Source organism: Temnothorax americanus, unplaced genomic scaffold (genome assembly GCF_048541705.1).
Source record: "Temnothorax americanus isolate GAGA-0224 unplaced genomic scaffold, ASM4854170v1 Scaffold12, whole genome shotgun sequence".
NCBI lineage: Eukaryota > Metazoa > Arthropoda > Insecta > Hymenoptera > Formicidae > Temnothorax > Temnothorax americanus.
The window spans coordinates 465636-481163 of record NW_027509253.1 but is presented as its reverse complement, the minus strand read 5'-3'; the positions used below and the strand labels follow the sequence as shown (position 1 = coordinate 481163).

At 34.4% G+C, this 15528-nt stretch overlaps 2 protein-coding genes across 3 annotated transcripts in view; one reads left to right on the top strand and one right to left on the bottom strand.

Moving 5' to 3' along the window:
* The window catches only part of LOC143893441 (cytochrome P450 27C1-like), a 363376-nt gene that overhangs the window by 53048 nt on the left and 294800 nt on the right, over positions 1–15528 (top strand). The window lies entirely within an intron of this gene.
* The window catches only part of LOC143893435 (uncharacterized), a 109911-nt gene continuing 101110 nt past the window's right edge, over positions 6728–15528 (bottom strand). The window contains exon 3 of the mRNA XM_077398810.1: positions 6728–8535. Coding sequence (XP_077254936.1) covers positions 7093–8535 — 1443 coding nt within the window. The 3' untranslated portion in view covers positions 6728–7092. The remainder of the gene's footprint in view (positions 8536–15528) is intronic.

Sequence of the window (15528 nt, the reverse complement as noted above, 5' to 3'; positions counted from 1 at the left end):
AAACAATAATACTGGCGCAGTGCATCAGGATTCCCAGGTAGGAATCACATGTCATTTTGACGTCAAAATGACAGACTTTTGACGTCAAAATTACATGTGCTTTCTATCAGGGTTACAGGATCACAGTAGAACAACCAGGGCTCAAGAATGGCAAATAATAATGACTCAGCGATACATAACATCAACGTCAATACTGAACAAAATCGAAATTATGCTTATAACTGAAATATTTTTTAATAATGAAATATTAGTGTTGCCAGTACTTGCCAGCTAGTATATACCCGAACTAGGACAACTAGTACTGGCGCAGTATTGGGCCGATTGTAAAATCCTATATATATGGGAAAGCTTTAGTTAAAATAACACACTTGAGTTTGCAATGTAGCTTCAGTCTAAAACTTGGAATCGCATAGTTATTCGACATCGTGATTCGACAGAGGTAATATATCAACGTGCATGAAAAAATAAAGTATAAAGATTGGTTACGTTTTGTGTGTTTGAAAGTCATTAAAAGTATTAATAATCGAAACGTACATTTTACAAAAATGCGGTTTTCATCGTTTTTTTATCGAACATGATTTTAGAACTCCATAATTTTCGACCAGAACTTTTTTTTAAAAAGTTATCGATATTTGAATTGAATTTTTTAAGCTAAACTCTTGCAGAAGAGTATCAAGAACTATGTAACTATTCAAAAAGTTAAAACTGTATTAAAAATTATTTCATTTGGATGTATAAAAAAATAATAAAATTGGCCTCATTTTTTGAAGTTTACTTTCACTATCAATGGACGGAACTCATTCTAAAAACTATCAAGAAGTTTTCCCTATGTTCTAAATAATCCAGAACTTAAGATAGAACTATGACTTTGTAGCAGGGAGGGGGGAGGGGGGACAACTTCACATACCCATTATTATAAAAGTAGTAACAATCAAACATTATAAACAGTTTTAATAATAATTATCTTTTGCCTTAATATTCAAAGTGTCTAAAAATGTACTTGAATTAAAAATATAGACATTTCTACATATATTCAAATATACTTAAAGAAACAAATAATTCTTTCATTATGCATTTTTGTGAAATGTTTCTTTTTCATAAGAATGCTGAGTAATGCCGAGGATCAAAATCAGAAATATTTACTGCGAATGAGACGCGGAAAACTACACAGTAAAAAATAAAATGTTAATCGTAACATTTTTCAAATGTCCCAGAAAGTCCACTCTAAATTTTATGTTAAAATAACTCATTCATCGTGTGTTACTTGTTGACAAATTAGAAATGTTAATTTTTTGACACTATATTTTACATTTATATGTGTTCTTTTAACTTTAAGTATAATGTAAAAATAACTTGTACAAAATGTCGATATAACATTTTGCTTCGTCTGATTTAATGTAACTCTTACGAAATGTATATTATACATTTTATTTTGAGTTATATTAACACATATTTTAGCAAATTTGATTATTTTATATGTCAAAGTTTACGATTATTTGAAGATTTATTTTAACTTTTGTTTATGTTAAAATAACTTTAAGACGTGTTGATTTTTTGAAATAATTATGTTAAAAAAACTCAAAATAATATTCAATTTCTAAATGACATACATAAAGTGTTAGTTATCACGTTGACATAAATATAACACATGAAAATGTTACGAAAATAATAACATAGCTGTTGTATGTTAATTTTATATTGAAATAATAGTCAAATCTTGGTAACACAAGAAAATTTTAATATTTAGACGCACGATTTTTTACAGATCTATTTTTCATATTTCCGAGAAAAATAGTCTGCAGTGTAATACATTATATATATATATATATATATATATATATATATATATATACAGGGTGTCCAGTGATTATGTGATACCTTTCGTGGGCAGAGAGAGCGAGTTATGCTAAATGGAAAAGCTCGAAAATTAGCCATCTGTCACTATTATCTTATTAAAAAAGTCCTTTACTTTTCTCAATAATCAACAAGAAATTAATTAATAAAGATTTTCAAATCATGTGTGTCCGTGCGATTCGACGAGAAGAGGCAGCCCAGCGGTTACAGTTGCTATAGGCGTGCGGCGAGGCATACAGGAGCGCTCTATAAAAATTACGAACATGGACGTAGGAATATCTGGACGGAGCGTAAGGAACTTCTTTAGATGAAGAAAGTACAACTTGAAAAGTGAAGGGAAAATCTATTGGAGCTCAAGCTTCAATCTCCGTGGAAATATGCTCGGTCCAGGAAGGAAAGTGAAGGACTTTTCTATTCATTTTAACCTGCTTTGGCTGGCCATGATGAGACGTGTGACACGGTAATTACCGGACACTTTGTATACATATAATATGCTGAATTTAAATGGGGAACCTTGTTACACGTCGGTCCAATTTCAGTTCCGGCGGAAGCAGTAGTTCACTTTGCCAGTGACTATTATCAAACGTATGACATAATGAACTCTATCGTGCATGGGAAACAACTTGCTTTGTATTCAATATTAGATACTGTGATAAAATAGCATCCATCGGTCTTGCATTTAATTCATTGAAAGTATGTACCACGCGATTCTTTACGCTGTGTGTGGAGTTTAACTTATAAAATTTATAAAAAACGATTTAATTTTTTTAATAAAAAGATTAGTTTAAAATTTATATTTTTTGTGTATGTTACGGTTTATTTTATCGCCGTGATACCGAAGTGTTTCTCCGAACAGAACGCCGCGGTGATGATATTTTCAACAGATTCGTGTACCTATATAGGACAGAAACAACATACATAGAAGAAAATGATCGATGCGCGTGATTGATGAGTAATGATCGTAGACTTATGTACACGGAGTCAACTGTTTACAATAAATAAGTCTTTAATAAATATGCTACTACATATTAATAGATTCTACAAAAAAAAAGAAGAAAAAAATCGCAGCGAGGTTTCTCCAACAGATACATCTATCTAAATTCGATGAAACTTTTTTGCTTCGAGAAACAAGGAGACGTGACGAATTTTCGTTAAGTATAATTCAACGAAATGAATCCTTCAAGTGGTACTCGATAATCAAACAATTTTCAAACATTAAATGTTGACAAATAAAGATTGCAAATATGAGTAGCGTATTTTATGGCGTCATCATTTTACTCATTATTAATCAATCTTTTGTTTTAGAAACGCTTCTTTTGGGCTATATATTTTTACGGTAATCGATTTCGCAAAATTGAATTGTAGTTGATATATAGAATTACAAAGTAATAATAAGCGTTATTGCTTTCGTTGCGAGAAACTCGCACAGTCCCACGTAAAACAAAGTCTGGTATAAATGCATTAAAAATTTATTCGAACATAAAGTTAAATGTATCGACCACTTGTTTGCGATAATTTTGATAAAACATTTCATAAAATGATAAATGGTATATTTGCATACCTGGAAACCCGAACTACAACAAATTGTAATTGTAATATAATGGAAACGCTAATTAAGACCTTTGTAATTTTTACGTCGGCACTGTCGAGCCCGTCGCGAAACGAGTTCCTGAAATAAAATTGGAAGCGCGAGGAATAACATCGAGATGGAACTCGAATGACCAGTATACGCAATTTGTGTCGACCTGATTAATCGGTCTCCTTGATGGTAAAATAAGAAAGCCAGTATTCTTTCTCTCTCTTTCTACTTCGCTCCATTATAAATACTGAGATTACGTCGAACGAAATTTACTCTATGCATGCCAAATTATTATTAACAATTACTATTAATTTACTTCACGCATGCCAAGTTAAACATATGTCGCCCGTAGCAATTGCATTTTATAGCGTTTGATTGCGAGATCGCGAGACAAACTTACAAATTTGATTAATCGCTTGTCAGGAATTTTCTCAAACTCGCGTAGATGGTTACACACGGCTGTCGAAATATTTTTTTTCCATATCCTACAATTTGTATATGTATAATTTATGCTAGTTAAAAAATTACTTTGTTACGTAGTGCACTAAGCGTAATCGAAAACGCCTTCGCTTCTCATTTCGGCGAAATGTGCGAAGCGTATAATTTCGTCGCGAGACAGCTAATTTTTATTGAACAGTTCGTCTCCTTAATTAAAGTGAATGTCTATTAATCGTGTTTTCTCGAAAATAATCGTGTTTCATGCTCGCAAATTAATTTGACTTCATCGTCCATACGTCCATTTCCCTTTTTCCAAGTCGCTTATTGTCTTACGCTCCTCGCTCGCTAAAATATCGTCATTAATTCTTTTTACGCTTACGCACTAATCGCGCTAGTCAGGACAGAGTTCGGCAGTAATGTATTATACAAAAAGTTTTCTACGTCGATACGTCGGCGAGGTGAGAGCGGTTCATGTCAAGAAAGTGTAATATATAATTTGGAATAACATCTTAATTTAATATTATAACCTGTAGATATATTATTTTCTAACTTGCATGAATATTACTGTCTGTGTCTTTTATATCTAGTGTCATTTAATGCAGATCTTGACTTCCCTTGTATTTTATTTGCTCAATAATTTTATATAACTGGATTTTTTTTATTGCTCTCGTGATGCTCTCGTGCCTAATAATAACGTTAGTTAAGAGTGAGACAGTCACATTCATTAATTTCTAAATGTACGATGACGATAATATACCTATAGATTATCATGCTGGAAATATTCTGTAGGGTAAATTTAGGCGAGATGGTCTTAGAGGAAAGATGGCCCATTCATGTTCATTCAATACTAGATGGCGAGTTAGAGAGAAGAGTGAGCTATCTCTTCTCTATGACATCTTATCCGAGTTTACCCTATAGTTGTTAAAGCTATATTGAAGATGTATCGTTGATATATTAAGATCTCTAGTTATAAGAGAATTATCATTGTCCTGAGCCATTCACTTTGAAAGTAATATAAGTAAAATCTAAAATACATTTTTCTTGCATGCATACATATGTAATATGCAGTTTTTTTTTTAAGTAATAGAGCTCAGTACTTATGCACTGGAATATTCTTAAAGCAATACATATAGAATGTTCTTTGGAACTTTATATGAACAAGCTTTTATCTATAAATTTCTTTTATAATTATACCGAAATTAAGTTTTCGTTGAGAAAAGATATCGATCTGAAAGTGCTGCGGCAAATAAAGATTATCAGAATTCAGAAATGGCACATTCGCATGCGTTACGTGAACTTACCATCTTGTAATAGAATTGAAAACTACTTGCTCTGAAATCCAATGAAGATTACGATTCTGCGGAACCACCTTAGGAGACGCACAATTACGGCGTGACCTGTTTTGCCGCCGGGAAGTACTTTGAGATTAAAGTTAAGTTTCGTGCTTGTTATCCGGCGGTTTGATATTCTCTCAGTTCGATGCCACCAGCAATTGCCCCTTGCGGATAACGAGCATAAAGAGACACGCATTGGCCAGCACGCTCTTGTGTCGTTCAAACAAACGCGACCGAAGATGCTTCGTTTTTGCCCAATGTCCATCGATTCTCGACACGAACCGCATCTCTCACCGTAATAAATGCTTTGGGAATCGATATCGAAACGATTTCGGTGAACGCAATTTACTACCGTTATGGATTTTTAAATTTAGCGTGCATCAAAATGTTTTTTGTCATGTAAAATGTGTTATCAATAAATATTGAGAGCTTTATAATATCTGTTATAGATAAATTACAATTATTATAACTCTTTTCCGATGATTTTTGAGTTCTGTACTATCTCAAAGTTTTATAAGTCTATTTTTATTATAAGATTATATGGAGAATGTCTAAAGAAATACTCCTCCCTTAATATTGTTACAATAAAACTTTATATATTAATTAAGAGCATATTCTTTCCGTTAATATAATTAAATTTTTTTATTTATCTAATTATTATCAAAATTTATTTTTAATAGCATTTTAACCGATTGATGAATATTTTTATTTTATCAAGCAATATGATTACAATATGATTGTGAGTATAAAAACAAAAAAAATCATTTCTTATATACAATTTACGACTGACGATGAGTGATATTGAAAATAGTACAATTTGTCCAGTTAAATTCCGCTTAAAGAAAAAAGTAGACAATGTCTCTTATAACACAGTTACTGTGGATTGCCATTTTCAGGATTTTAATTTCAGGTTCAGACATCAGAGCGGAAAATCCTGATATAAACAACAATTATAGATTTGACGACAAAAATATGAACGGCAAACCGATTCACCTGCAGTCAACCTTCCTTTGATATTGATATTAGATATATATGCTTTATCATACTGGCTCTTTTTATCATATTGACAATTTCATGCTGTTTTATTCTAAATTGTATATAAAAGATCACTTTTGCTATCTCTGAATATAATAATGCCGATTTTCTTTATGGTTGAATCGAGAAATGCAATAGTTCTAATTGTGCTCAACTGATGATATATCTTATTTGACACGCGAGAAGAATTCAAATTATTAATATGTAAAGCAGCAAGCAGATGTAAAGAAAAGATGTATCGCTGCAGAACCTCATCACGGCGAACAATGTTGCAAAGTTTCCAAAAAAATAGCAAATTGGTGTCTCAGTGTAGATCAGATCTTGGATTAGTTGCAAAAGAGAATACTTGGAACATTGTTAAATCAATTGATATAAATAAAAAGTGCCGTTGAAATTATTTACATATTTAAAAAAATTAAAAACAAAATTTTTTTTTAAATAATTTTTTTTTGGATTTTTTTAAATATGTAAATAATTCCAACGGCACTTTTTATTTATATCAATTAATTAATCAAAATTTTGATTATCTGTATTTAAATCTGATCGATTGTGATTTGAAATTTAATATGACGAATAAAAATTCAGTTTTTATTCTCATTTTCGATTTATATTCGATTTAAGTTCTTAAAGTATTCAAGTTCTTATTCAAAAAAGTTTACACAACTAAATCGATCTCACCGAAACTGTAACCATATCGATCCCCTCGTAATATCAAAATTTCTACACGACACATGTCGTGTGCCACCTGCTCGTTGCATGAATGTGAAGTAAGTCGTAACGTAGAGTGATTGCTATGTACACGTAAGTTTACAATTGCGCACAAATCAGCCTTCGGCCATCCGAGGGATGGCGTTACATCGCCAGTCTTTCCAACGGAAATCTCGTTGTAGTCGGCGGGATCATATCGACCACGTCGCTGTCCTCGTAGTTTCTTTCGTCCGAGCTAAACGTCGTAACTTCCGCGATAACGTCGTCGAAAGCTGCCAACGTGCTGGACTCGACCGTGACAATCGCGAGCTCGCTCGAAACGATCGAGGACGACTCCTCGTCGACGAGCGAGGAGTACGATAGCGAGGAGTCCTCGTCGTCGGATTCCTGCCAGGACAAGGACGAGGAAGGGAGAACTGGCGAGAGCTGAGGCAGAGGGGTTGTAGTGTAGGCGCATGTATCTTCAGGAACTTTGGTGGTTGACGGTAGCAGTGCTATTTTGCTCCTCGACGTCGCCGATATCGACCTCGATCGACCCGGCAGAGCTGCGCTATCCCGGGAAGACTTTCCTATCCTACGCGAGCCTATCGGTCTCGCGATGTGGTTCCTCGAGGACGGCGGGGGCTTTTTATGATCAGACTGCGACAAACTCGGCCTTTTGATAGAGAAGAGAACGGTTGACGCACCAAGAAGAGACGGCGAAGAGGACAACGTGGCTGTCGAGGCCCATTGCTCCTCGCTGGTGGGCGCTGTTAGCGACAAAGAGACTCGGGACGAGGAGGTCGTGCCAGGCCCGTACCGCTTCCGGGATGGCGATCCCACCGTGCTCATCCCCCAGCTCATCTGCTGCTGAGTCGTCCTCTTCCTCTTCTTCTTCCCGTCCGTCAAATCAGGCTTTTTACTTTGATTATCGGCGACCCTGAGGTTTGGCTTTTTCGCATTTGACGTTGATGCTTTGTTCTTACCGAGCGTGTGGTTCCTGCCGCCGCCGTCTTTCCGCGATTTCCGCTTCTTCGCCGACACGGAGAGAGCCTGCCGCCTGCAAGCCTCCTCGCTGGCCGCCCCCTCGCAGGATCGCTTGGATTCCGGCGTGGTGTTGCTTACGATCTCCGATGACGCCTCGATGACACCTGCCACTGATTCCGCGATCGATTTCTCGATGACTTTGCATTCATGGGAACCGGGTTGCTCGCCCGACTTGCACCGTCGCTTCCGCTTCTTCTTCTTCTTTCGGCTGTTGTTGCGGCATTGAATCTCCGGGGGCGGCGTTACGCGACACATTTTGAGCGTCTCGTCGCTAATCTGGCAATGATGATGCCAATGGCGAACCTTGTGATGGGCGCCCAGTATCCGCCTCTGCAGGATCTCCAAGCGATCAGCCGAGACCACCTGCGTCAGCACCCGAACGTTGGATGACCTTTTGCCCAGAGTGTTACCTTCTGTGACAATTACTTTCTTCGGATGGCCATAACGGTCCATACCAATGTAGAGCGTTTCGTTCTCCTTGGACCAGTGTGCCGAGATGTACGTATTGTAATTGTGTTGTTCCAGAGTCTCATTGAAGATGCATGCTTTTGTGCAATTGAGCTGAAACAGAAATTGAAAGAAATAATTTTATAAAATGACGAGTTTTATTGTGTTGAAAGATTCTTGTAAGTGTGAAGCAGAAGCTATTAACGAGTTGATAAAGCTAACATTAAATATTATGACTATTTATTTTGTCGACTGATTCTTTTCTGCTGATGTTTCAGTTTAATGTTAATACTCAACTTAATATATATTTGTTTTTTTTCTTAATTCAATTTAGAAATACAATATACGTTACACGTCATAAATAAGCAACTGGTTTTTAATAATCCTAATAAGCCGTAAAAAAAACATTACTTGAAATGACTGCAGAAAATACGTAATAACAATTTTCCGTCGAAAGAGTTCAAGATCAGTTAGAAATCTGCATTTTATTTGACAGAATATTCGGAAGAACGTAAAGATTTTAAACGCACGGGAACAGGATTTCCTTCAAAACAGGATTCTTGCTCTATACGTGTTCTTTTTTCATTTGCTGCCTCAATTAATTTTGCGATGCACTCTCGGTTTATACACAGCGCAATGTATCTGTTCGGGGTACATTAATGAGCAATGCACACGTGCGCAAAACGAGGTTAATGCAAGTTAAAACGCTAGGCTGTTTCCTTAGCGAGACATTAAGGATAATGCGGAACCAACGCGACCGTCACAGTGAACATTATCGCTGGCTAGTGGTGCATGTGTGCCACGATCTCGCCGTTAGCCGTTATGGTGACTTTGTAGATGAAACGGCGGTATTCTCCACAGACAATTACACTCGTCGGTTCAACTAACAAACATCGGTTCAAACTGCTTCATCTCATGTCGCGTGGCGTATTTTATTTTACACTCGAGCGTACTTTATACTCGTACGAGGGAATCAAGAGCATCAAGAGCAAAGAACCTACGAACACAAAGTTAATTTTTTCAAATACGCTGAATAAATAGTTGTAAAAACCTGGCTTGTCTTTGTCAAAATAATAATTATTCTTCTTAAACCGGATTTTAACATCTGTAGACCAGAAGAGAAGCGACTAGTTCCGCGTACCTACACGGTGTGAATAAATAATCCCGTTACTAATAATTGTTATGCTAATTTATTTAGGTCGCTCCTACAAACTTGTAACTAAATCTTTTTATGTCGCAGTTAAATGCGACATACCGGGAATGATAGCGATTTTATTGAGCATCACATGTGCGGCACGCAAGTACGCTAAACGAGTCGCATTGATCCTCGGATTCTAGTAAGCAGCGGGTAACGAGCGATTATACGCGTCAAGAGACGCGCCGCGAGAAATATAAACAAATTTCGTATTTTCCCTCGGATATTTACGGCTATGACGAAATAAAGGCTACGCCAAATCTGTCTTCTCGATATTGGCTTAGGCGAGAAATGCCAGATGAAATTATTAGGACGATCGCTATTTTCTTTCTTTTCGAAGCGTATAGATATTATAAAACTACGCGACGCGTGAAATGAACGAAATGTCGAAATATATATTCGATATGTTTATCTCTTCTTTTCTGTAAATTTAGATCGTTAATGTTATGAGATTTAAATAATAAGATGATAAGTGAATAATGAGTTTAGAAATAATAGATTAACTTGCATTAATGCAAATTGATTATGTTACGTGAATGATCGATATAAGCAGTAGCACCATTCTTTTAAAGAAAACTGTAAATGACTTTAAACAAATATAACCGCACAATTATATTAAACGCACATGAATACATTTAAAGACTTAAAGACAAAAAAATTTTACAGTGTCTCTGTATTTATTCTTAAGTAGAACAATGATATGCTGAATTGCTAAGAATGTTTAAGATTTTCGATTTTTATGAATCGTTAAATAGAAAATGGGAAAATGAATATCAAGAACTGCATTGCTCTTGCTGCATTTACTTTTCCTAAACCTTTAGATCTTCTAAAGCGTTTTTACGGATTAAAAAGCTTCTTCAAAAGCAATCGCAAGTAAATTGTGTCTGTTACATCAAGTCAAGTCATTTGGCAGCTGTTTCAACGACAGCGGAAGTACGGTGCAAATGCCAAGAATAATGTATACCGCACTATCATAATATATGCAAGAATGTAGGCAAGATTTTTGGGAGAATGCTAAAATGTCACGCGGCTAACAATATTTGCAAGATTTGCAAGAAAACACTATCTTTTCGCAATTTTAAATAGTCTCTTTTTTTATTCCCAAACATTTCCAATATATAGAATGTTTCCTTGTTTTTATATATATAAATTTTTAAATTGACATGTAAAACGCTATTAAAAAAAAAAAAATTTAAATAGGAAAAATAGATTTTCAATTAAAAAATTGATAAACTTTACATATATATATATATAATTTTTGCATATAGGTACTACTAAATATCTCTAGTAAATATAACTCGATATTACATAATACATATCATCTCTATGCGAGATGTGTATACATATCTTTACCGAAGCGTTACGAAAAACTATATGATTGATTTACGGATCATTAGATATCTGCTACCGGATTATAAATTATTCGGGTAGCCGAGAAAACGAATATGACTCGATGATCGGTCAATGAGATGCAAGACGAAAGTAAAATAACGTACTAAATTGCGCGTATCTCTTTCGGTTTTTCGAGGCTACTATACTAAACAGAATAATAAATTTCTTTCGCCAGTATATAGAATAACAATTAAAGTAATTTAAATCGACCTGACTGGCAATATATATAACGTCTTTCCGATATGAACATTGAAAAACTGTGAGCCAACTTGATTTGTCGGATTCATACAGCACTTTTTTCAGATCAATATCGAGACATTATTAATTTTGACCATGGTTTTGGTCAGTTGATGTAATTTCTAAATTAAATAGTTTTTAATTTTATTGTGAAAAATATTACCCCAGCCAGGGTTTGAACCTTTTTCGCAATAAAATTAAAAACTATTTAATTTAGAAATTACATCAACTGACCAAAACCATGGTCAAAATTAATAATGTCTCGATATTGATCTGAAAAAATTGCTGTGTGAATCCGACAAATCAAGTTGGCTCACAGTTTTTCAATGTTCATATCGGAAAGACGTTATATATATTGCCAGTCAGGTCGATTTAAATTACTTTAATTGCTACTATACTAAAGATTGGAGAATGTTGCTCCTAGTACATCAAATTATTTTTAATTTAACGAGGCTTTGTATTTGTTCAATGCTTTTTTTTCGAAAATCACGCTGCAATTTTTGAAGCAAGTGTTTCTTTATTTTTCAAGTCTTTCATGCAAATATTTATAAAAAGAAAGCGAGAAAACATATTCATTAGGTATAACATATTTCTTCAAATGTATTTACTGCATTTATATTATATCCACGTCTTGGTATTTTAAAAAATTTGAGAAAAGGATTTAAAAGGATTTAAAAAGATACAAAATAAAATTTTATTTAATTTGGTGATTTTTTATAAAATTTTGCTTAGATCTCCATTTTCACCGAAGAAGTTTAAAGTTGCTGAATATAACGATTTCTTCAAGGAGTAGGGGATCCTAAAGTGAAGGCTGAACTTCCTCGACGTCGGTAATGTCAACATTTCTAATCCTGTTTTCTATGTCATATATCTATACTGTTCTTGTCTAACGAGTGGCATCTGTCCTTGTTTCGATTGCTGCGCCATCTCTCGCTACACGCAATGTCAACCTAAATGTGCTTTTGCACATATAAAAGTTTATTTAAACTAATCTTTTTTTCTAGGCTTTCAATCTTAGATCTAATTGCACGATATTGTTCTTAAATGTTGTCCCTAGGTCATGCCGGTCTAATTTTGTGGATATTTATTGTGGAATTTTTGTACAAAGCAAATATTGTCGTCACGTATACCAAAAATTAACAAAAATATTAATTTTTTCTCGTTTTCGATACAAATTCGATCACCATGACCTAGATTTTGATGCGTACTTTAATTCTAGACTTTTGCATTTCTATAAAGCCACGTAAAAGATTAGTGCTAAGAAAAAAAGCCGGTATTACAGACGGCTTTAGGATCCCCTTAATGCGCTCTAATCATTCGAGTGACTTTGAAGAGAATGTTGTATAGAGATCGCAGGTGATGTTAACGACGTGACGCCAATTATAGCGCCGCAAATCGCGAAGTTGTAGTAAATAATGATTTCGTTAGAAAAACAAAACAACTAATGGAGACGGCGACCGTAAAGAGTGCCAGAAGAATGCAACTATCTTGCCACTTTATAACGTGCAGCTTGTTCTTCTCGTTCCACGGATAATTTATTGATGTTATTATATGTATATATATATATATATATATATATATATATATATACTATAATATGTTTCTTGCATGTTACGTGCATAAGAGGCCATCAGATGAATACGGAATTTAACCCTTTTATCTATATATGCCATATAAAAGTGGATTTTATTTACAAAAGAAATATTTAGCTCAGATTCTCAGATCGATGTGTTATTTCAAATTCTTCGTGTAAGAGATCTTTTTACATGAAAAAGGGACAGCAATAATAATATTAATATAAAAAATTAAAAAAATTAAAATAAAAATATTCTTAGGAAGACCATTTTTATTTTGATTTTTTCAGGAAAATGTCTATATAGATAATATTTTCAAGGTATTGGTGGAATATTTTTTTACTTATATTTCAGAGAAATATTTTTAAAAATATCTCGGAACGTTATTTTAAATAATCATAAAATATTTTTAGGATGTTCTTATAATATTTTAGAAATATTTTTCCAATATTTTTCTAATGAATTATATGTTCTAATTATACTATATGTTCAAATAAATTATATAGGTTCTTATATGTTTAATATCCAGATCTATACTGTTTATTGTCATTTATTTATTATTTATTATTGATGCTTTTTTAAATATGTATACAACAACATGCGTCGAAAGGTGTAATTCGAACAAGCAGCAGGTGCTTTATTCAGTTCCGCGCAATTAACGAGGCAATCGAGTTGACGATAATAATTAGGGTCGTATCGTAATAATGAATTACGTACAATCCTTTATCGCGTAATTGCAGAGCAGCGCGCATATTTGCACGTAAACATATGGAATCAGCTGTTCGAAGAGCCTCAGAAGTGATGCCGCTGATCATTCTTTATGTCATTTGGTAATGGGACACTCTTGATCACATTTATCAAATAGACAAACTAGATGCAAATTTTGCACGTGACGAGATTTAACATTTCGTATTGCAAATAAACGATTTGTCTACAAATTCCATTAATATTCGCGCCGATATAATGTTCGATTTATGATAATAAAACCGCAGAGTTTAGACTATCAAGCCTTTTTTATGCGTGCAATATGTGATGAGTCAATGTCTACACATTTCTGATTTCTCTTTTTCTATTAGACAAAAATAAATGTATTATTCTAACCAAGAAGATCAAAGATAACCGAAAGGCATGAGTATGTACATGATTATGTACGCAGCATCCGATTTAATTTTAGTAAAGGTGCCGCTAAGATAAAAATTATTTATGATATTCTAATCGTCACGTGGTGAATCGTAATTCGTCAGTGAAGAAACGCGTTGGGTCTAATCCAATTAGTGAATTAATTGCGTTATTAGATACCAGTTCAAAAGAAGGATCGATTAGTCGATTACACGCGCCGCGCCGATAATCGTAAATCACGGGATTGAATCTTTAATTTCGTTTATACGTTGTAGTAGTCACGCCACTTGCGATATTGCCGGACTTATATCATGTTAGGAAACGGTTTCGAGGCGTTAGAAATTCAATTTTTATTACCCAACGGTGAAAAATATTCCACACGTTTCGTGTGATTTCTAGAAGTCTGGTTACATCCTTCTTGTCCTTTCTTTTTCGAGATTTGGTACGCTGGTATTATTTTAATAGCAAATCATAAATTTTCGTGTAAAATGTTTTTGATTTTCAAAGAACAGTAAAGAGTATTTTGTAATATATATATCACCGTATTGAATTATCTTTTATAGAATAGATGATAAAAAAATTGACACATTTATTACATGCTAAATGAGAAATATCAATAGAATATCATAATCATAAATATTAATGCAAATTGTCAATAATACAGTCTTTGTCTTATTAATCTTACTTGTTTAACATACACGTATACGCAATCATTTTTCTTGTTGTATTGTTTTGTACATCATGTAACACATAATTATAGAATAACAGAGTTAAACAAATTATAAGTCGCAAATTAACGTTAAAACGTTTTTGTAATTTTGCCGAGCAAAAATTCCAAGATAAACGAGAATAAAGGTGAATGCCTATTCTGGTTTTCAAAGCATATTAGACAGACGCCGCTCGAATGAACGAAAGATTTAAATCCCTAAAAAAAAATAGATTCTGAATCCTTCGAGTAGAATTAGTACATATGGCAAGCAATTTCGTCCAACCCAAGTTTAAAAGTGAATAAAACGGACTTATTATTAGCATAACCAAAACTGATGCGCGCATGTCTTTACCTATCGTTAATATAACTAATTTACAATGTTGCGGAGAACGAAACGCTCAAAAGAAAACGAGGAACAACTTACAGAGTTGTGCAAATAATAATTTTAGTGGCCCTAAAATTCACCATCAAACGCGAAACAAATAAGACTTATTTTTCCTAGATAAAACTGATAATTCTGACAAAGAATTTCCCGATCGTCGTTCGACAGTGGCTGGTATTTTTCGAGGCACATTGCGCTAACGTTCATCAAATATACGAATGAACGGATCTATGGGTTTGATATATATGTCTGAATTCGTGGCTGCGCACCGGCGCGCCGGCGTGGCTGGTTGGGTCCCGGGTCACGAAGTATATTCTTGTTTCGACGATGTCCAGAAGAAGCTGCGCTCATAAAGCACGCGAAATACGACGTCGCGGTCGGTGTCTACCACGCGAGAAGACACATTACAGGAGAGGAGTGCCAGTGTGGTTCTTTAGCGGCGCGATATCGGATAATCTTCCTTCCGTTGAATTGTCTCTTTAACTTTGGCCGGCGCGGC